General features: G+C 34.6%; 1 protein-coding gene across 1 annotated transcript in view; it reads left to right on the plus strand.

The window, feature by feature from the left end:
* The window catches only part of COL7A1 (collagen type VII alpha 1 chain), a 398,512-nt gene that overhangs the window by 21,625 nt on the left and 351,514 nt on the right, over positions 1-25,373 (plus strand). Inside the window, exon 2 of the mRNA XM_053689357.1 lies at positions 16,301-16,388. Coding sequence (XP_053545332.1) covers positions 16,310-16,388 — 79 coding nt within the window. The 5' untranslated portion in view covers positions 16,301-16,309. The remainder of the gene's footprint in view (positions 1-16,300; positions 16,389-25,373) is intronic.

Raw genomic sequence — 25,373 nt, forward strand, 5'->3', positions numbered from 1 at the left:
GCAGAAGTCTTTAGACCGCTGCTTTATAACTGCTGTTTCCGGCGAGCCTAAAGGCTCGCGCAGAAACAGGGGCATCAAGCTTCATTCGGAGCTTGATAATTCGGCCCCTAAGAATACACTGGTAAAGAATACATCTATAGAGCTGTATGAATTATAGGTATACACTGGTATAGAGCTGTATAAAGTATAAGAGTACACTGGTAAAGAATACATCTATAGAGCTGTATGAATTATAGGTATACACTGGTATAGAGCTGTATAAAGTATAAGAGTACACTGGTAAAGAATACATCTATAGAGCTGTATGAATTATAGGTATACACTGGTATAGAGCTGTATAAAGTATAAGAGTACACTAGTAAAGAATGCATCTATAGAGCTGTATGAATTATAGGTATACACTGGTATAGAGCTGTATAAAGTATAAGAGTACACTAGTAAAGAATGCATCTATAGAGCTGTATGAATTATAGGTATACACTGGTATAGAGCTGTATAAAGTATAAGAGTACACTGGTAAAGAATACATCTATAGAGCTGTATGAATTATAGGTATACACTGGTATAGAGCTGTATAAAGTATAAGAGTACACTAGTAAAGAATGCGTTTATAGAGCTGTATGAATTATAGGTATACACTGGTATAGAGCTGTATAAAGTATAAGAGTACACTGGTAAATAATACATCTATAGAGCTGTATGAATTATAGGTATACACTGGTATAGAGCTGTATAAAGTATAAGAGTACACTAGTAAAGAATGCGTCTATTGACCTGTATGAATTATAGGTATACACTGGTGCAGAGTGCAGTATAGAGCTGTATAGAGTATAAGAGTACACTGGTAAAGAATACATCTATAGAGTTGTATGAATTATAAGTATACACTGGTATAGAGCTGTATAGAGTATAAGGGGACAATTTATCATAGTGCGAGCGGACATGATACAATGTTGCGTATCATGTCCTCCACACATCGATAAATGCCGACAGCATACGCTGTCGGCATTTATCATTGCACAAGCAGTTCTTGTGAACTGCTTGTGCAATGCCACCCCCTGCAGATATGCGGCCAATCAACCGCTACCAGGGGGTGTCAATAGGCCGATCATATAGTATTGGGCGGATTGATGTCCGCAGCCTCAGAGGCAGTGGACCAGTTATGGAGCAGAAGTCTTTAGACCGCTGCTTTATAACTGCTGTTTCCGGCGAGCCTAAAGGCTCGCGCAGAAACAGGGGCATCAAGCTTCATTCGGAGCTTGATAATTCGGCCCCTAAGAATACACTGGTAAAGAATGCATCTATAGAGCTGTATGAATTATAGGTATACACTGGTATAGAGCTGTATAAAGTATAAGAGTACACTAGTAAAGAATGCGTCTATTGACCTGTATGAATTATAGGTATACACTGGTATAGAGTGCAGTATAGAGCTGTATGAACTATATGTATACAATGGTATAGAGTGCGGTAAAGAGCTGTATAAATTATAGGTATACACTGGTATAAAGTGCAGTATAGAGCTGTACAGAATATAAGAGTACACTGGTAAAGAATGCATCTATAAATCTGTTTGAATTATAGGTATACACTGGAATAGAGAGCAGTATAGAGCTGTATAGAGTATGAGTACACTGAAAAAGAATCCATCTATAGAAGTGTATGAACTGTAGGCATATACTGGTATAGAGTGCAGTATAGAGCTGTATAGACTAGAGTATAAGAGTACACTGGTAAAGAATGCATCTATAGAGCTGTATGAAGTATAGGTATACACTGGTATAGAGTGCAGTATAGAGCTGTATAGACTAGAGTATAAGAGTACACTGGTAAAGAATGCATCTATAGAGCTGTATGAAGTATAGGTATGCACTGGTATAGAGTGCATAGTGAACTGCTACTGGTGGTCAGTAAATCTTATAGTGAACGGCTACTGGTGGTCAGTAAATCTTATAGTGAACTGCTATTGGTGCTCAGTAAATCTTATAGTGAACTGGTATCTGTGGTCAGACCTAGACCTAGCAGAGGTTACTGAGACACTGAACAATGTGTGTCTCCTATGTGCTTTGGATGATTCCTGCTCATGGGATTTGTGATCCACTCTAGTGTTAATTTCATATATGGTTGGATAATCATGAGGGTTTCGTGTAGGCCTGTGCGTTTGGTGGTTTCTGATGCCTGCAAATGAGGAGGAAGGCAGTTGCTGGCGGAGTTTGGTTCTTTTCGGTGCAAATCCAGATCTTAGTGTGTTTCACTTTCACAAGCAGAAATCCAGCTCCAAAAAGAGTAAAAAAACACGGGCGGCTGACTTCCTCCAGAAGCATACGCCTAGTTTTGTTAGTGACGGTGAACTTTACCATAGTTACTTCAGTGTTAGACATGAGCATTCAGCATCAGAATTATAAAAAAAAATACATTTTTTTCGGTAGTCTTTGCACTTGAAAAAGCAAACAAGTGGCCCCTTTAACAAAAAAATGAACAAACAAATTTATGCAACATAAACATTTTGTTGAGTTGAATTTGGGATTTAAATGGTAACTCTACAAGGAAAAGCTTCATATAAAGACTTTTACGCTATTAGTAGTGATCTAGCAATGTTCTTGTCAGTTAATTTATTTCTGTGTATCCATGAAAATAAAAAAGCACTAGCGCTACCTACTACATTAACTTTATTAAAGGTTATGCTGCTGTCCAGCTGAGAAGTGCCCAAAAATAGATATAACTGCCAAATCTGAGAATCTCCCCTTATTACCATATGGTTCTGATCTGCTCTACGTTCTTCTTCTGTAATGTTTTTAGATGAAGATATACATTATACTTTTGAAGTAAAGTTATTCTATGTTGTTTCATAAAACATTTTCCCCACATGTTCCGTGTTTTATTGTATAAACCGACACAACCTCTGCAGAGCACATGTCAACCCTCCTTGATCTCAACTGGATTTAGCAATTGTATTTACTTCAAAGAGCTGATTTAGTTTGCCATTTTTGTCAGCATTAAACTTTCAGACAGAGCACACAATTTAAAAAAAGTTTCCAATTTACTTCTATTTTCCAATATGCTTTGTTCCCATGGTATCTAGTGCTCTTGCAAAAGTGCTGCTATAAAGTGCTGCACACGTGCACGCTCCTGAGCTTAAATCCTTGCTTTTCAACAAAAGATACCAAGGGAACAAAGAAAATTTGATAATAGAAGTAAATTAGAAAGTTGTTTAAAGGGACATGAAACTCAAATTTTTTCTTTCATGATTTAGAAAGATCATGCAATTTTAAACAACTTTCTAATGTACTATTTTGCTTAATTATCTTGCTATCCTTTGCTGAAAAGCATATCTAGATAGGCTAAGTAGCTGCTGATTGGTGGATGCACATAGATGCATTGATTGGCTCACCCATGTGCATTGATGTTTCTTCAGTAAAGGATGTCTAAAGAATGAAGCAAATTAGATAAAAGAAGTAAATTGGAATGTTGTTAAAATTGTATGTTCTATCTGAATCATGAAAGAAATAATTTAGGTTCAGTGTCCCTTTAATTTGCTGCTCTGTCTGAATCATGAAAGAAAGCTTGGGGTTTATATCACTTTTTCATTTACTTATATTATTACATTTATATTATTCCTTTGTTCTTCTTTGTTGAATACTTACCATGAGGGCATACTGAGGTAGGCTTGAGAGTGTGAATGTGTCTTGAGAACTATGGGGATGATCACAATATAGTTTAATAATTATTAGCATGCTAACAGCTGCAGATGAGTTGTATTTTATTGTAATGTGATCAGACATTTTTATTGTTTACCAGCAGCACCAGAAAAATAGGCCTTTATGTGCCAGTCCTGTTTATACTGATCGCAATGCACTTAAAAGGACACTCAAGTCAAAATAAACTTTTATGATTCAGATAGAGCAGCAGTTTTAAGACACTTTCCAATTTACTTTCTTTATCATATTTTGCAGTCTCTTTTTTTATATACACCCTTTCTGGGGAACAAGATTTTACTGAGTATGTGCACAAGCTCACAGGGTATATACATATACTAGTCTGTGATTGGCTGATGTCTGTCACATGATACAGGGGGCGGAAAAAGGGAGAAAAAATAAATTTGTCAGAAAAAAATCTACTGAATATTTGAAATTCAGAGTAGGTGTTAAATCATTGTCTTTTATTATGCACTTGTTCATTATGCGTAGTCCTTTAACTACACATTTACAAGGTCATTTTAACTTATCTACACTTTTCTACCTTTCTACTTATTACTGAGTATCACAAAACACGCAGAAAACACTGGTATCTCCGCTGCCATATTGGATGGTATTGGGAACATTCTGTCACCAGATGCAGACTCAATAAATTGAAGTTAAAACATGTAATAATAAGCAATTTTACACTAATTTAAATTATAACATCAGTAAACTGATAATCCCTTAAAGGGTTATGAAGAAATGCTTCTTAGGTAAAAACAGATGTGTTAAATTGAAGTAAACACCCTCCCGCTGCACCTCAGACAAGCTACCGCCCTAACTAAGTTCAGAAAGGACCTCAAGACCTGGCTCTTCGACTGAACTGCAACCCTCAGCGCCTTGAGACCCTTACGGGTGAATAGCCGCGCTTTACAAGAACCCAATAGATAGATAGATAAACATAAAAAGAAACAGATTGTGTAAAAAAAAACAGCAACCAACAAGGTGAGAATTGTAGTGTAGCCACTGCCCTCAGGGAAATAAAACCAGCTCATTTTACTCTAGAAGTTTCATGACATTAAAGGGAAAGGAAAGTCAAAATTAAACTTGCATGATTCAGATAGAGCATGTCAATTTAAAACACTTTTAATTTCACTTCAATTTTCAAATGTGCTTCGTTCTCTTAGTATCCCTTGTTAAAAAATGAATATGCACATATCCTACACTAGTGGGAGCTGCTGCTAATTGGTGCCTGCACACATTTGTCTCTGTGATTGGCTAAATAGATATTTTCAGCTTCCTGTCAGTAGTGCAATGCTGTCCCTTTAGCAATGGATAACAAGAGAATTAAGAAAATGTGATAATAGAATTAAATTGGAAAGTTGTTTAAAATTGTATGTTCTATCTGAATCATAAAAGAAAATTGTGGGGTTTACTATCCCTTTAAGCTAGATAAGTATTCCTGTAGAGTAATGGACACTACACAAATGATATTTAAAAAAAGAAATTAAAGGTAACATCAGTTTGAAATGATGAATACATATTGCAATGAATACTTTTATGTATAACCCACTGCTTAGTGCTTTCTTATTACAACAATGAAACAGATTGTTTCATATGCATTTAAAGAGACATACACACATATTGCTATAGCAGGTTCATTTCTCACCTTTAGCATCACTACACATTATTAAAGGGACCAATCACTATACAGGACATGTTGTGCACATCTGATTTGTGGATAACAACATCAGGAGATTATCACTGCAGATAACAATTTTGTGTTGTTTTCAGAGGTAACAATTCAGAGCTTCAGGGGTATTAAAGTGATTGTAAAGTTTAATAAATAAGTGCCGGTAACTAAAAGTGATCTTAAAAACAGCGGCACTTTCATTTATTAAACTTTACAATGACGCTTATTTTTTAAACTACTTACCTTTGCTTTATGGTAAACATAACGCCGATCCGCCGCCCACAGCTCCTGCTTTCAGTAGCCTATTCCTATGGGGAACGAAAAGTTATGTTTACACCTAACACCCTAACATGAACCCGAGTCTAAACACCCCTAATCTTACACTTATTAACCCCTAATCTGCCGCCCCCAACATCGCCGACACCTACATTATACTTATTAACCCCTAATCTGCTGCCCCAACATCGCTGACACCTACATAATGTTATTAACCCCTAATCTCCCGCCCCCAATGTCGCCGCAACCTACCTACATTTATTAACCCCTAATCTGCCACCCCAACGTCGCTGCCACTATACTAAATTTATTAACCCCTAAACCTAACCGTAAGTCTAACCCTAACCCCCACTAACTTTAATGTAATTAAAATAAATCTAAATTATACCTACTATTAATAACTAAATCATTCCTATTTAGAACTAAATACTTGCCTGTAAAATAAACCCTACGCTAGCTACAATATAACTAATATAGTTACATTGTAGCTATCTTAGGTTTTATTTTTAGTTCACAGGCAAGTTTGTATTTATTTTAACTAGGTAGAATAGTTACTAAATAGTTATTAACTATTTACTAACTACCTAGCAAAAATAAATACAAATTTACCTGTAAAATAAAACCTAACCTGTCTTACACTAACACCTAACCTTACACTACAATTAAATCAATTACATAAATTAAATACAATTAACTAAATTACAAAAAACAACAAACACTAAATTACACAAAAAAAAAAAAAAAAGAAATGATCAGATATTTAAACTAATTACACCTAATCTAATAGCCCTATCAAAATAAAAAAGCCCCCCCCCCCCCAAATAAAAAAAACCCCAGCCTAAACTAAACTGCCAATAGCCATTAAAAGGGCCTTTTACGGGGCATTGCCCCAAAGAAATCAGCTCTTTTACCTGTAAAAAATAATACAAACAACCCCCCAACAGTAAAACCCACCACCCACACAACCAACTCCCCAAATAAAATCCTAACTAAAAATCCTAAGCTCCCCATTGTCCTTAAAAGGGCATTTAGCTCTTTTTCAATTGCCCAAACCCTAATCTAAAAATAAAACCCACACAATAAACCCTTAAAAAAGCCTAACACTAACCCCCAAAGATCCACTTACAGTTTTTGAAGACCCGACATCCATCCTCAACGAAGCCGACAGAAGTCCTCAACGAAGCGGCAGAAGTCTTCATCCAACCGGGCAGAAGTCTTCATCCAGACGGCATCTTCTATCTTCATACATCCGGCGCAGAGCAGGTCCATCTTCAGCCAATAGGATTGAGCTTCATAGGATTGATCCAATCAGCCAATAGGATTGAGCTTGAATTATATTGGCTGATTGGAACAGCCAATAGAAAGCAAGCTTAAACCATTGTTTTTTGTAATTTTGTTAATTGCATTTAATTTATGTAATTGATTTAATTGTAGTGTAAGGTTAGGTGTTAGTGTAAGACATGTTAGGTTTTATTTTACAGGTAAATTTGTATTTATTTTAGCTAGGTAGATAGTAAATAGTTAACTATTTAGTAACTATTCTACCTAGTTAAAATAAATACAAACTTGCCTGTGAAATAAAAATAAAACCTAAGACAGATACAATGTAACTATTAGTTATATTGTAGCTAGCTTAGGGTTTATTTTATAGGTAAGTATTTAGTTTTAAATAGGAATTATTTAGTTATTAATAGTAGATTTTATTTAGATTTATTTTAATTAAATTAAAGTTAGTGGGTGTTAGGGTTAGGGTTAGACTTAGGGGTTAATATCTTTAGTATAGTTGCCGTGACGTTCGGGGCGGAAGATTAGTGGTTAATAAATGTAGGTAGGTGACGGCGATGTTAGGGGCGGAAGATTAGGGGTTAATAAGTATAATGTAGGTGGCGGGGGCAGCAGATTAGGGGTTAATAACAGTAATGTAGGTTGCAGCGATGTTAGGGACAGCAGATTAGGGGTTAATAATATTTAACTAGTGTTTACGATGCGGGAGGGCGGTGGTTTAGGGGTTAATATGTTTATTCTAGAGGCGGCGATGTCCGGAGCGGCAGATTAGGGGTTAATAATTTTATTTTAGTGTTTGTGATGCGGAAGGGCCTCGGTTTAGGGGTTAATAGGTAGTTTATGGGTGTTAGTGTACTTTTTAGCACTTTAGTTATGAGTTTTATGTTACGGCTGTTACTACTGACTTTCAGTTTACGGTTTGGATCTTGTAGTTTTAGGCTGTACCGCTCACTTTTTTTTCTCCCAGGCAAACTCTTAATACCGGCGCTATGGAAATCCCATTGAAAAAGGACTTTTTGAAAGCTGTGGTAGTTATGTTGCGTTACGGCCAAAAAAGTGTGCGGTTCCCCTAAACGTGCAAGACTCGTATTACCAGCGGTAGTGAAAAAGAGCCTCAACGCTGCTTTTTCACTCATACCGCAAAACTCGTAATCTATTATATATTATAACCTAATATTGTAACATATTTACTGTAATGATACTGTCGCTATGACTGGTCACATGAAAAGGAGCATATAGGTAATGTTGATACCTGAGCAGGATGGTACACACACATCATTTTTGGAATTACAATATCTTTACACTTAGTGACTTTTGATTGATTTGTTGGATGCTCAGAGCATTTTATGCCAGGAGGTGCAATGTAGGAATTCCAGGAATGCCAATATATTTGTCAAACGGTGCCTCGTACAAGGGCTCGTCTCTTAGATTTTCCCAGCCTCGGGCTGTGTGAGATGTTACCCACCTATAGTGAGTATAGTGTGATACAATTAGTGGATGCAGGCTGAGTTTATGAATGAGAAATGCATCTTTAGTTAATGCTGACAAAGCTTATGTTTAGTAACAAGTCTCTTTTAAGCCTCTATATGGACATTGTCCCCTGCTGGGTACCAGTGATGGCCACAAGAATTGTATTGTAAAAAGAGGTAAAACTTTCCCAGGCTGGGGCGTGTCCGCGCAGCGTTCTGGAAAGGACGCACTACCTGTAAACTCCGGCAGAATCTGCAATAATCCTCTGATTATTACTTTCCAACAGCCAGATCAAAATCATTCTACACAAAGGCACTACAATCTTGCTTATTGTGGCCCCATATTTAACTTTCTAGCTGTTTATATGACTCTGGGGGCTCAGTTCGGAATATCAAGGCCACTGCTGGGCACCCCCCCCCACGGGAAGAAACAGGTTATCAGTGCTGTCGGATAAACCTGACTTACTGAATTTTCTTCACCACCTAGCTTTAACTGAACAGTAGGCTGAATTATCATAATACATTTTCAGTAGTGGGGAAAAACAGAACATCGCCTGTAGGACATCAATAGCGTACAGAATGTGACCAACATGGCAAAAGAGAAATGTCAGCTGCAACATGAGGAGTTCTTTACAAAGTTCACTTACCTCATGCAAAAGCTAATACAAAAAGCTCCATATAATTATCTCCTGCAAAACCTAAACGTAGAGAAGGGGATCAAGTAACCCCCGACTGTTCCTTTCTCGGAAAAGCCCCATACCGGCATCACCAAGACCGATCACCTGCCTGAACTACAGGGGCCTCCCAGATCAGTGCATATCCAGATGGCATCATCTAATGGGGTGCACAACACAGAGCCGCAACTTAAACCTCAGCAGACCTCCATAATATTAGCTACCGCTCACTACGGATTTATCCTTGATGATTGCAGACTCCTTGGGACCTTTAAGAACTGTATCGCAGGCCGCAATACGGAAGACAACAGAGAAGATCATAATAACATGGCCCCCCTCGAACCAGATAGCGGACCAACTAATGCAGAGGTAGGGATTAAAATGCCAGCACTCCGTGCTTGTCATCCGCGCGGATCTCTCCATATGACCCATCAACGATCACATATGAAAACTTACGAAGAGAACAGTTGGTAGGCGTAGAAGCAGGAAAAAATGTGAGACTGTTGGGGGATAATCACAGAGGCAACCCTGTGAACGAGTAAATAGTTATAGAGTTCTATCATATTTTTAAATACACACATTTGCTCGTTAAGCTATGTTATCAGTATTGAGTATAACCTGCAGGCTCCTATTGAGACACATACTGCTTGTGTATTGCTGTTATTTCAGAGTTAAATGTTTTACTGTTTTAATAGTGATGAATATAAAGCCCATTAATGCTAGAGCCTTCTTTATCCAAACTTTGCTACACCCAAAGACTCTTGTTGTTTTATGTACTAACTAATATCTATTTGCGCGCTTAGGTTCTTGAACGTTTCATTGTATCATGTCAATGTTGTCGGTCTTATTTACGTGATATGCCGCTGTTTAAATGATCACACAGAATAACAAAATTAGATATACTGTCTTGGCGTGGGGAGAGATTTTATTTTTATTGTCAATGCTACTTTAAAATGTCTGCTTGTTGCCCGTTGTATTTAAAAAAAAAGTATAAAAAGGCTTACAGGATGATCCGTCCCCTATCTAGCAATCTGCAGCCGGGACCGGGAGAGGGGTGAAGTGGTACACTCCATATGAATAAATCAGTGGAATTTTTGGGAATCATTCCTATAGCTGTCTTTCTCCAACCATATCCCTACTGCAGAAATCATTGCATCCTAGACCCAGATATTACACCTATATGGTGCTATGAACACCTCAGAAAATATCTATTTTGTTCAGTTTAGACCTTCAGTTTTATCTTTAATCTCATATAAATTGCATCTCAGTATGTTATAAATGTTTTTCTTTTCAATATAGCTTAAATTAAAGGGACATGAAACCCAAAATTTTTCTTTCATGATTCAGATAGAGAATACAATTTTAAACAACTTTCCAATTTACTTCTATTATGTAATTTGTTTCATTCTCTTGTTATCCTTTGCTGAAAGGTTTATATAGGTAAGCTCAGGAGCAACAAAGAACCTAGGTTCTAGCTGCTGATTGTTGGCTGTATATACACAGCACTACAGGACATTATGGTTATTGTTTACATGTATGTATATTTATAGAGGTCAGACCAAGCCCCTGCAGCTGTAATACACTCTGCTAGTTATGTTTGTGCTACCTCTATATCTGTATGCCATAGTTTTAGTAACTAAATATTAGCTGCCAAAATTTAGATACATTTGAATAGAGCATTTAATATTTTAATTGTTTTAAGATGTATTTATTGTTACTGTACTGTATTACATAAGCTTTATGCTGCAGTCTATACATTAGCTGTACAGATACTTAGTGAGTCTGACAGTTTACTTGTTACTGTACTGTATTACATAAGCTTTATGCTGCAGTTTATAAATTAGCTGTACAGATACTTCGTGACTCTGACAGTGTACTTGTTACTGTACTGAATTTCATAAGCTTTATGCAGCAGTTTATACATTAGCTTTACAGATACTTAGTGAGTCTGCCAGTGTACTTGTTACTGTACTGTATTACATAAGCTTTATGCTTCAGTTTATACATTAGCTGTACAGATACTTAGTGAGTCTGACAGTGTACTTGTTACTGTACTGTATGACATAAGCTTTATGCTGCAGTTTATACATTAGCTGTACAGATACTAAGTGAGTCTGACAGTGTACTTGTTACTGTACTGTATTACATAAGCTTTATGCTGCAGTTTATACATTAGCTGTACATATACTAAGTGACTCTGACAGTGTACTTGTTACTGTACTGTATTACATAAGCTTTATGCTGCAGTTTATACATTAGCTGTACAGATACTTAGTGAGTCTGCCAGTGTACTTGTTACTTTACTGTATGACATAAGCTTTATGCTGCAGTTTATACATTAGCTGTACAGATACTTAGTGAGTCTGACAGGTATGACATAAGCTTTATGCTGCAGTCTATACATTAGCTGTACAGATACTTAGTGAGTCTGACAGTGTACACGTTACTGTACTGTATTACATAAGCTTTATGCTGCAGTTTATACATTAGCTGTACAGATACTTAGTGAGTCTGACAGTGTACTTGTTACTGTACTGTATTACATAAGCTTTATGCTGCAGTTTATACATTAGCTGTACAGATACTTAGTGAGTCTGACAGTGTACTTGTTACTGTACTGTATTACATAAGCTTTATGCTGCTGTTTATACATTAGCTGTACAGATACTTAGTGACTCTGACAGTGTACTTGTTACTGTACTGTATTACATAAGCTTTATTGCTGCAGTTTATACATTAGCTGTACAGATACTTAGTGAGTCTGACAGTGTACTTGTTACTGTACTGTATTACATAAGCTTTATGCTGCAGTTTATACATTAGCTGTACAGATACTTAGTGAGTCTGACAGTGTACTTGTTACTGTACTGTATTACATAAGCTTTATGCTGCAGTTTATACATTAGCTGTACAGATACTTAGTGAGTCTGACAGTGTACTTGTTACTGTACTGTATTACATAAGCTTTATGCTGCAGTTTATACATTAGCTGTACAGATACTTAGTGAGTCTAACAGTGTACTTGTTACTGTACTGTATTACATAAGCTTTATGCTGCAGTTTATACATTAGCTGTACAGATACTTAGTGACTCTGACAGTGTACTTGTTACTGTACTGTATTACATAAGCTTTATTGCTGCAGTTTATACATTAGCTGTACAGATACTTAGTGAGTCTGACAGTGTACTTGTTACTGTACTGTATTACATAAGCTTTATGCTGCAGTTTATACATTAGCTGTACAGATACTTAGTGAGTCTGACAGTGTACATGTTACTGTACTGTATTACATAAGCTGTATTGCTGCAGTTTATACATTAGCTGTACAGATACTTAGTGAGTCTGACAGAGTACTTGATACTGTACTGTATTACATAAGCTTTATGCTGCAGTTTATACATTAGCTGTACAGATACTTAGTGAGTCTGACAGTGTACTTGTTACTGTACTGTATTACATAAGCTTTATGCTGCAGTTTATACATTAGCTGTACAGATACTTAGTGCCCCTGACAGTGTACTTGTTACTGTACTGTATTACATAAGCTTTATGCTGCAGTTTATACATTAGCTGTACAGATACTTAGTGAGTCTGACAGTGTACTTGTTATTGTACTATGTTACATAAGCTTTATGCTGCAGTTTATACATTAGCTGTACAGATACTTAGTGAGTCTGACAGTGTACTTGTTACTGTACTGTATTACATAAGCTTTATGCTGCAGTTTATACATTAGCTGTACAGATACTTAGTGACTGACAGTGTACACGTTACTGTACTGTATTACATAACCTTTATGCTGCAGTTTATACATTAGCTGTACAGATACTTAGTGAGTCTGACAGTGTACTTGTTACTGTACTGTATTACATAAGCTTTATGCTGCAGTTTATACATTAGCTGTACAGATACTTAGTGAGTCTGACAGTGTACATGTTACTGTACTGTATTACATAAGCTTTATGCTGCAGTTTATACATTAGCTGTACAGATACTTAGTGACTCTGACAGTGTACTTGTTACTGTACTGTATTACATAAGCTTTATGCTGCAGTTTATACATTAGCTGTACAGGTACTTAGTGAGTCTTACAGTGTACATGTTACTGCACACCTGTGTTTACACTTTAGTGTCCCTTTAAGTTCCTTATTAGGTTTAAAGTGGGTCAGTTGTAGAAAATGGATCTTCAGTTTCTTTTTTATAATTGAGTTTATGTGAAACACTTATGGGGATGTTAAAAACCTCTTGAGGTTTTGAATTCATTCCATAATTGGTTTCATAAAGTTGGTGAATAAATGGGCTGGCTATTGCCTCATCTGTTGAAAAATGTTCATAATTTCAGCTCCTAATTAGCAACATTACGTACTGTGATCTTGTACTAGTTTCATGGTTATGGGGATGTCCCTTCTCTGCCAAGTAAACCTGGGACACACTTAAGCAATGCAAAGGTTTTGGCAGCAAGATAATAATTTAACTGTCTGGTTTGTATATGTTGTAACAATTTGTATACTGCTTTTTTATCCCTTTGTATTATGTTCATTATCTGTATATAGCTGCCTGCACTGCTTGTTTTCTCTGCACTGGGTACAGGGACCAGATTTATTTGCCCAATGCAGCTGATTCTAACATTTGGCACTTTGCTTCTGCATAACTGTGATTCAGTCACATAAAGTAAAAATGTGAAAAAATGTGTTTGGAACACCAATGTGTACTAATTAAAAATAAGTGAATAAAGGTAAATAATGTTGTTTTTTTTTACAATAATACACTGTGCACATAAAACCTGTTTACATAAAACTGTAGTATTTGAAAAGAGGAAATCCTCTATATTGAATGTCCACAAATGAATGGATCTTCTTGCTCTTTCAACCTCAAAAGAAAAAGAGAGATCTCCACAGTACAGTTGTAAATTCACTCTGTTAAATCGAACCAGTACTCACATGGAATAGCGCTACGTTAGCTCTAGGTATTGCACTCAGCTAAAGATGAAAACTCAGTTACAAAAATTCCCACTTTATTGCCCCAATGTTTAAAACAATGTTAAAAACAATATAAATGTTAAAAACAGGATCCTTGACAAAGCCGATAGGTGAAACGTATGTCGGACATCACACGCAATTACGTCACTAGGAGGGGTGGACTCTTTTTTTAAATAGACACTATTGAAAACCAAGCTGCTACATTGTTTTGTTATAAGAATGATTTGTACGCTTAAACCTAAAAATGTTACACAGTATGTGTCTCTAAAGAGTAACCAGACCCCAGAATGATTGTATGTTGTTTTTAACATTGTTTTAAACATTGTGGCACTAAAGTGGGAATCACTTTTACCTGAGTTTTCATCTTTAAAGGGACATAAAACAGGTTGAGATCTGTGCATATCCTAAAATGGCTAATTAATTAAAAATAGTCTGCATACATTTTTTTTTTTTTTAAATTGCTGGCAAGTATTTTAAAATAATTTTCAAAAATAAGCATTTTTGCATTCTACCAAAGCAACAATATACATAGATACAGCCATAGAAGGAAATGTGTGTGTGGGGGGGGGGGGTGAGAGCTTTACAATTCAGAAACTAAAAAGAAAGGGTTAATAGCGAGGCACTGCAGTATAAATTTGCAGGTAAAGTAATTAAAGTACATATTATTATATTTTGTCTCTATCCCAACTTGTTTTATGTCCCTTTAACTGAGCGCAATATTTAGAGCTAACGTAGCGCTATTCCATGTGAGTACTGGTTCAATTTGCTATATAACAGAGTGAATTTACAGCTGCACTATGGAGATTTCTCTCTTTTTCTTTTGAAGTTGAAAGAACAAGAAGATCTATTCATTTGTGGACATTCAATATACAAGATTTCCTCTTTTCAAATAGTACAGTTTTATGTAAACAGGTTTTATGTGCACAGTGTATGTAAAAAGTTTTATTTACATAAAGTAAAAATACTGGAAGCTAAGACAGATATGTATACAAATAATATAACATGATACACGGCACCCTTACAGAGTTAAAGGGATTCTCCAGATCAAACTAGTCTTGGAATCTATATAATTTCATAAGCAAGTTTATAATATATTTGCTGTTACAATTGCTTGTTTGTTTAACTCTGACATTGGCTGGGAAGTACACTAGGTTCTGATCTAACAGTCTACGCCTCTGATTAGTGGATAATCACCATTCCCATGCTTCTGTGTGAATAAAGTATATGCACCAATGTGAATCTGTCTGTGCACTTTAATGCACACTGTAGGCAGATAAGCAGTACAGTTCTTCAAGTAAAACAAAAAGGCTGCATACATGAATAACTTGTACTGCAATGTCCATGTATGAGATTCGCTAAAAAAAAGATATCATGAGCCAAAAAGGATTTTTCTCCTTCAGCTGTGTCTCACATCACTGACCTAATGTCTCACGTTACTGACCTTATGTCTCACGTTACTGACCTAATGTCTCACGTTACTGACCTTATGTCTCACGTTACTGACCTTATGTCTCACGTTACTGACCTTATGTCTCACATTACTGACCTTATGTCTCACATTACTGATCTTATGTCTCACATTACTGACCTTATGTCTCACGTTACTGACCTTATGTCTCACGTTACTGACCTTATGTCTCATGTTACTGACCTTATGTCTCACATTACTGACCTTATGTCTCACGTTACTAACCTTGTATCTCACATTACTGACCTTGTGTCTCACATTACTGACCTTATGTCTCACATTACTGACCTTATGTCTCACATTACTGACCTTATGTCTCACGTTACTAACCTTGTATCTCACATTACTGACCTTGTGTCTCACATTACTGACCTTGTATCTCACATTACTGACCTTGTGTCTCACATTACTGACCTTGTGTCTCACATTACTGACCTTGTGTCTTATGTCACTGACCTTATGTCTCACGTCACTGACCTTATGTCTCACGTCACTGACCTTATGTCTCACATCACTGACATTATGTCTCACATCACTGACCTTATGTCTCACATCACTGACCTTATCACAGACCATCACCTTTGATCCATTCCATATAAATGTTAATTCATGTCCGTTCTTCTTTATGCTGGAAATCTAGATGTTCAGAATAGGTCAGAATAATGCTTCACATCTGTCATCATCTGTTATACTTGGTAATTTCAGTCTATCCCAGCGTTATGCTGTGATTCCTTGTCCTACATAGAAAGCTACTGACCAACGTTTTCTTGTCTTTCAGGATCAGAAGATGAGAGGGTTTACAGCCCTGGTTGTGCTACTGCATTCATTAGTTTTATTTACTGGGAAAAGCTCAGCGCAACAGCAAGGTAAAGAGAATCTGCAAATCCAACAAATCCACCAAAAAGGCCTAAATCTTTGTACCTGTATTACACTATGAGAGAATAAAACAGATCCCTCTACTGGAGAATGTACCAATGTCATACTAAATGCGGTTATTTACACAAGACCTAGTAATGTCACTTATATACAGTGTGGTTATTTACACAGGACCTAGTAATGTCACTTATATACAGTGTGGTTATTTACACAGGACCTAGTAATGTCACTTATATACAGTGCGGTTATTTACACAAGACCTAGTAATGTCACTTATATACAGTGCGGTTATTTACACAAGACCTAGTAATGTCACTTATATACAGTGCGGTTATTTACACAAGACCTAGTAATGTCACTTATATACAGTGCGGTTATTTACACAAGACCTAGTAATGTCACTTATATACAGTGTGGTTATTTACACAAGACCTAGTAATGTCACTTATATACAGTGTGGTTATTTACACAAGACCTAGTAATGTCACTTATATACAGTGTGGTTATTTACACAAGACCTAGTAATGTCACTTATATACAGTGTGGTTATTTACACAGGACCTAGTAATGTCACTTATATACAGTGTGGTTATTTACACAAGACCTAGTAATGTCACTTATATACAGTGTGGTTATTTACACAAGACCTAGTAATGTCACTTATATACAGTGTGGTTATTTACACAAGACCTAGTAATGTCACTTATATACAGTGTGGTTATTTACACAGGACCTAGTAATGTCACTTATATACAGTGCGGTTATTTACACAAGACCTAGTAATGTCACTTATATACAGTGCGGTTATTTACACAAGACCTAGTAATGTCACTTATATACAGTGCGGTTATTTACACAAGACCTAGTAATGTCACTTATATACAGTGCGGTTATTTACACAAGACCTAGTAATGTCACTTATATACAGTGTGGTTATTTACACAAGACCTAGTAATGTCACTTATATACAGTGTGGTTATTTACACAAGACCTAGTAATGTCACTTATATACAGTGTGGTTATTTACACAGGACCTAGTAATGTCACTTATATACAGTGTGGTTATTTACACAAGACCTAGTAATGTTACTTATATACAGTGTGGTTATTTACACAAGACCTAGTAATATTACTTATATACAGTGTGCTTATTTACACAAGACCTAGTAATGTTACTTATATACAGTGTGGTTATTTACACAGGGCCTAGTAATGTTACTTATATACAGTGTGGTTATTTACACAAGACCTAGTAATGTCACTTATATACAGTGTGGTTATTTACACAGGACCTAGTAATGTCACTTATATACAGTGTGGTTATTTACACAAGACCTAGTAATGTTACTTATATACAGTGTGGTTATTTACACAAGACCTAGTAATATTACTTATATACAGTGTGCTTATTTACACAAGACCTAGTAATGTTACTTATATACAGTGTGGTTATTTACACAGGACCTAGTAATGTCACTTATATGCAGTGTGGTTATTTACACAAGACCTAGTAATGTTACTTATATACAGTGTGGTTATTTACACAAGACCTAGTAATGTTACTTATATACAGTGTGGTTATTTACACAAGACCTAGTAATGTCACTTATATACAGTGTGGTTATTTACACAAGACCTAGTAATGCCACTTATATACAGTGTGGTTATTTACACAAGACCTAGTAATGTCAGTTATATACAGTTTGGTTATTTACACAAGACCTAGTAATGTCACTTATATACAGTGTGGTTATTTACACAAGACCTAGTAATGTCACTTATATACAGTGTTGTTATTTACACAAGACCTAGTAATGTCACTTATATACAGTGTGGTTATTTACACAAGACCTAGTAATGTCACTTATATACAGTGTGCTTATTTACACAAGACCTAGTAATGTCACTTATATACAGTGTGGTTATTTACACAAGACCTAGTAATGTCACTTATATACAGTGTGGTTATTTACACAAGACCTAGTAATGTCACTTATATACAGTGTGGTTATTTACACAAGACCTAGTAATGTCACTTATATACAGTGTGGTTATTTACACAAGACCTAGTAATGTCACTTATATACAGTGCGGTTATTTACACAAGACCTAGTAATGTCACTTATATACAGTGTGGTTATTTACACAAGACCTAGTAATGTCACTTATATACAGTGTGGTTATTTACACAAGACCTAGTAATGTCACTTATATACAGTGTGGTTATTTACACAAGACCTAGTAATGTCACTTATATACAGTGTGGTTATTTACACAAGACCTAGTAATGTCACTTATATACAGTGTGGTTATTTACACAAGACCTAGTAATGTCACTTATATACAGTGTGGTTATTTACACAAGACCTAGTAATGTCACTTATATACAGTGTGGTTATTTACACAAGACCTAGTAATGTCACTTATATACAGTGTGGTTATTTACACAAGACCTAGTAATGTCACTTATATACAGTGTGGTTATTTACACAAGACCTAGTAATGTCACTTATATACAGTGTGGTTATTTACACAAGACCTAGTAATGTTACTTATATACAGTGTGGTTATTTACACAAGACCTAGTAATGTTACTTATATACAGTGTGGTTATTTACACAAGACCTAGTAATGTTACTTATACACAGTGTGGTTATTTACACAAGACCTAGTAATATTACTTATATACAGTGTGGTTAGTTAGTAACACTACATATAGTAATGTTACTTATATACAGTGTGGTTATTTACACAAGACCTAGTAATGTTACTTATATACAGTGTGGGTATTTACACAAGACCTAGTAATAATACTTATATACAGTGTGGTTATTTACACAAGACCTAGTAATGTTACTTATATACAGTGTGGTTATTTACACAAGACCTAGTAATATTACTTATATACAGTGTGGTTAGTTAGTAACACTACATATAGTAATGTTACTTATATACAGTGTGGTTATTTACACAAGACCTAGTAATGTTACTTATATACAGTGTGGTTATTTACACAAGAACTAGTAATGTTGCTTATATACAGTGTGGTTATTTACACAATACCTAGTAATGTTACTTATATACAGTGTGGTTATTTACACAAGACCTAGTAATGTTACTTATATATAGTGTGGTTATTTACACAAGACCTAGTAATGTCACTTATATATAGTGTGGTTATTTACACAAGACCTAGTAATATTACTTATATACAGTGTGGTTAGTTAGTAATACTACATATAGTAATGTTACTTATATACAGTGTGGTTAGTTAGTAACACTACCTATAGTAATGTTACTTATATACAGTGTGGTTATTTACACAAGACCTAGTAATGTTACTTATATACAGTGTGGTTATTTACACAAGACCTAGTAATGTTACTTATATACAGTGTGGTTAGTTACACTGCATATAGTAATGTTACTTATATAGTGTCGTTAGTTACACTATATATAGTAATGTTACTTATATACAGTGTGGTTATTTAGTAATACTACACCTAGTAATGTTACTTATATACAGTGTGGTTAGTTACACTACACATAGTAATGTTACTTGTTTACAGTGTGGTTAGTAATACTACACCTAGTAATGTTACTTATATACAGTGTGGTTATTTACACAAGACCTAGTAATGTTACTTATATACAGTGTGGTTAGTTAGTAATATTACATATAGTAATGTTACTTATATACAGTGTGGTTAGTTAGTAATAATACATATACTAATGTTACTTATATACAGTGTGGTTAGTTAGTAATACTACATATAGTAATCTTACTTATAAACAGTGTGGTTAGTTAGTAATACTACATATAGCAATGTTACTTATATAAAGTGTGGTTATTTACACAAGACCTAGTAATGGTACTTATATACAGTGTGGTTAGTTACACTACGTATAGTAATGTTACTTATATACAGTGTGGTTAGTAATACTACACCTAGTAATGTTACTTATATACACTGTGGTTATTTACACAAGACCTAGTAATGTTACTTATATACAGTGTGGTTAGTTAGTAATAATACATATACTAATGTTACTTATATACAGTGTGGTTAGTACTCTTACTTATAAACAGTGTGGTTAGTTAGTTATACTACATATAGTAATGCTACTTATATACAGTGTGGTTAGGTACACTGCACCTAGTAATGTTACTTATATACAGTGTTGTTATTTACACAAGACCTAGTAAGGTTACTTATATACAGTATGGTTAGTTAGTAATACTACATATAGTAATGCTACTTATATACAATGTGGTTAATTAGTAATACTACATATAGTAATGGTATTATATACAGTGTGGTTAGTTAGTAATACTACATATAGTAATGGTAATTATATACAGTGTGGCTATTTACACTACACCTAGTAATGTTACTTATATACAGTGTGGTTAGTTAGTAATCCTACATATAGTAATGTTACTTATATACAGTGTGGTTAGTTAGTAATACTACATATAATAATCCTACTTATATACAGTGTGGTTAGTTAGTAATACTACATATAGTAATGTTACTCATATACAGTGTGGTAAGTTATACTACATATAGTAATGTTACTTATATACAGTGTGGTTAGTTAGTAATACTACATATAGTAATATGACTTATATACAGTGTGGTTAGGTACACTACACCTAGTAATGTTACTTATATACAGTGTGGTTAGTTATACTACATATAGTAATGCTACTTATATACAGTGTGGTTAGTTATACTACATATAGTAATGTAACTTATATACAGTGTGGTGAGGTACACTACACCTAGTAATGTTACTTATATACAGTGTGGTTAGTTAGAAATACTACATATAGTAATGTTACTTATATACAGTGCGGTTAGTTAGTAATACTACATATAGTAATGCTACTTATATACAGTGTGGTTAGTAATACTACATATAGTAATGTTACTTATATACAGTGTGGTTAGTTAGTAATACTACATATAGTAATGTTACTTATATACAGTGTGGTTAGTAATACTACATATAGTAATGTTACTTATATACAGTATGGTTAGTTAGTAATACTACATATAGTAATGCTACTTATATGCAGTGTGGTTAGTTATACTACATATAGTAATGTTACTTATAGTTAGTAATACTAGATATAGTAATGTTACTTATAGTTAGTAATACTACATATAGTAATGTTACTTATATATAGTGTGGTTAGTTAGTAATACTACATATAGTAATGTTACTTATATACAGTGTGGTTAGTTAGTAATACTACATATAGTAATGTAACTTATATACAGTGTGGTTAGGTAAACTACACCTAGTAATGTTACTTATATACAGTGTGGTTAGTTAGTAATACTACATATAGTAATGTTACTTATATACAGTATGGTTAGTTAGTAATACTAAATATAGTAATGCTACTTATATGCAGTGTGGTTAGTTATACAACATATAGTAATGTTACTTATAGTTAGCAATACTACATATAGTAATGTAACTTATATACAGTGTGGTTAGGTAAACTACACCTAGTAATGTTACTTATATACAGTGTGGTTAGTTAGTAATACTACATATAGTAATGTAACTTATATAGAGTGTGGTTAGGTAAACTACACCTAGTAATGTTACTTATATACAGTGTGGTTAGTTAGTAATACTACATATAGTAATGTTACTTATATACAGTGTTATTAGTTATACTACATATAGTAATGCTACTTATATACAGTGTGGTTAGTTATACTACATATAGTAATGTTACTTATATACAGTGTGGTTAGTAATACTAGATATAGTAATGTTACTTATATACAGTGTGGTTAGTTAGTAATACTACATATAGTAATGCTACTTATATACAGTGTGGTTAGTTATACTACATATAGTAATGTTACTTATATACAGTGTGGTTAGTTAGTAATACTGTTACATATATACACTGTGGTTAGTTAGTAATACTACATATAGTAATGCTACTTATATACAGTGTGGTTAGTTACACTACATATAGTAATGTTACTTATATACAGTGTGGTTAGTTATACTACATATAGTAATGTTGCTTATATACAGTGTGTTTAGTTGGTAATACTACATATAGTAATGTAAGTTATATACAGTGTGGTTAGGTACACTACACCTAGTAATGTTACTTATATACAGTGTGGTTAGTTAGTAATACTAGATATAGTAATGTTACTTATATACAGTGTGGTTAGTTAGTAATACTACATATAGTCATGCTACTTATATACAGTGTGGGTAGTTATACTACATTTAGTAATGTTACTTATATACACTGTGGTTAGTTAGTAATACTACATATAGTAATGTTACTTATATACACTGTGGTTAGTTAGTAATACTACATATAGTAATGCTACTTATATACAGTGTGGTTAGTTAGTAATACTACATATAGTAATGTTACTTATATACACTGTGGTTAGTTAGTAATACTACATATAGTAATGCTACTTATATACAGTGTGGTTAGTTACACTACATATAGTAATGTTACTTATATACATTGTGGTTAGTTAGTAATACTACATATAGTAATGTAACTTATATACAGTGTGGTTAGTTAGTAATACTACATATAGTAATGCTACTTATATACAGTGTGGTTAGTTACACTACATATAGTAATGTTACTTATATACAGTGTGGTTAGTTTGTAATACTACATATAGTAATGTTACTTATATACACTGTGGTTAGTTAGTAATACTACATAAAGTAATGTTACTTATATACAGTGTGGTTAGTTAGTAATACTACATATAGTAATGTTACTTATATACAGTATGGTTAGTTAGTAATACTACATATAGTAATGTTTCTTATATACAGTGTGGTTAGTTAGTAATACTACATAAAGTAATGTTACTTATATACAGTGTGGTTAGTTAGTAATACTACATAGAGTAATGTTACTTATATACAGTGTGGTTAGTTAGTAATACTACATAGAGTTATGTTACTTATATACAGTGTGGTTAGTTAGTAATACTAAATATAGTAATGTTACTTATATACAGTGTGGTTAGTTAGTAATACTACATATAGTAATGTTACTTATATACAGTGTGGTTAGTTAGTAATACTACATATAGTAATGTTACTTATATACAGTGTGGTTAGTTAGTAATACTACATATAGTAATGTTACTTATATACAGTGTGGTTAGTTAGTAATACTACATATAGTAATGTTACTTATATACAGGGTGGTTAGTTAGTAATACCACATATAGTAATGTTACTTATATACAGTGTGGTTAGTTAGTAATACTACATATAATAATGTTACTTATATACAGTGTGGTTAGTTACACTACACCTAGTAATGTTATTTATATACAGTGTGGTTAGTTATACTACATATAGTAATGTTACTTATATACAGTGTGGCTAGTTACACTACACCTAGTAAACACCTAAATTACAAGTTGTGCACTAAATCCGGTGCGTAAATAACACTAAAAATGTAGCGCTACCGCACCTTCCATAGTGCTGCCAGCCATTACAAGTTACACAAAAACCTTCTTCTGTTGTGCGACATGGTGCGTTAAGCTCCATACTGCACAAAAGCCAAGGCCTGACTTTACGTGCTCGTGCATATTTCCCCCCATAGAAATTAATGGAGTGAAAGTGTTAGAAAAAAACTAACACCTGCAATTGCGGACTGGTGATCGCTATAACGCAATCCCCATTGATGTGTATGGGGACAAGAAGGTTATGTAAAAACCTAGCACCCTAACATAAACCACTAGTCTAAATACCCCTAATCTGCCACCCCTGACATCGCAACACTAAATAAAGATATTAACCCCTAATCCGCCGCCCCAGACATTGCCAATACTAAATAAAGTAATTAACCCCTAAACCGCCGTCCCCTGCATCGCAACTACTATAATAAAGCTATTAACCCCTGAACCACCGGCCCCCCCACATCGCAACTACTAAACTAAACCTATTAACCCCTAAACCGTCTGCCCCCCACTTCGTGAAACACTAAATTAAACTATTAACCCCTAAACCTAACATCCTCCCAACTTTAAATTACAATATAACTATCTTAAAATAAATAAAAACTTACCTGTTAAATAAAAAAAAAAAAACTAAGCTTAAACTATAAATAAGCCTAACATAACTGTTAAAAAAAACAAAAACGAAAAATAAAAAAACTAACGCCTAGATTTAGAGTTTTGCGGCCAAAGGGGTGCGTTAGCTACGCGTGTTTTCTTTCATGTAATTAGCAAGAGTCCATGAGCTAGTGACGTATGGGATATACATTCCTACCAGGAGGGGCAAAGTTTCCCAAACCTTAAAATGCCTATAAATACACCCCTCACCACACCCACAATTCAGTTTTACAAACTTTGCCTCCGATGGAGGTGGTGAAGTAAGTTTGTGCTAGATTCTACGTTGATATGCGCTCCGCAGCAAGTTGGAGCCCGGTTTTCCTCTCAGCGTGCAGTGAATGTCAGAGGGATGTGAGGAGAGTATTGCCTATTTGAATGCAGTGATCTCCTTCTACGGGGTCTATTTCATGGGTTCTCTGTTATCGGTCGTAGAGATTCATCTCTTACCTCCCTTTTCAGATCGACGATATACTCTTATATACCATTACCTCTACTGATTCTCGTTTCAGTACTGGTTTGGCTTTCTACAAACATGTAGATGAGTGTCCTGGGGTAAGTAAATCTTATTTTCTGTGACACTCTAAGCTATGGTTGGGCACTTTGTTTAAAATAAATTTATGTATTCAAACATTTATTTGCCTTGACTCAGAATGTTCAACATTCCTTATTTTTCAGACAGTCAGTTTCATATTTGGGATAATGCATTTGAAATTATTTATTTTTTCTTACCATTCAAAAATTTGACTCTTTTTTCCCTGTGGGCTGTTAGGCTCGCGGGGGCTGAAAATGCTTCATTTTATTGCGTCATTCTTGGCGCGGACTTTTTTG

Source organism: Bombina bombina, chromosome 7, assembly GCF_027579735.1.
Source record: "Bombina bombina isolate aBomBom1 chromosome 7, aBomBom1.pri, whole genome shotgun sequence".
NCBI lineage: Eukaryota > Metazoa > Chordata > Amphibia > Anura > Bombinatoridae > Bombina > Bombina bombina.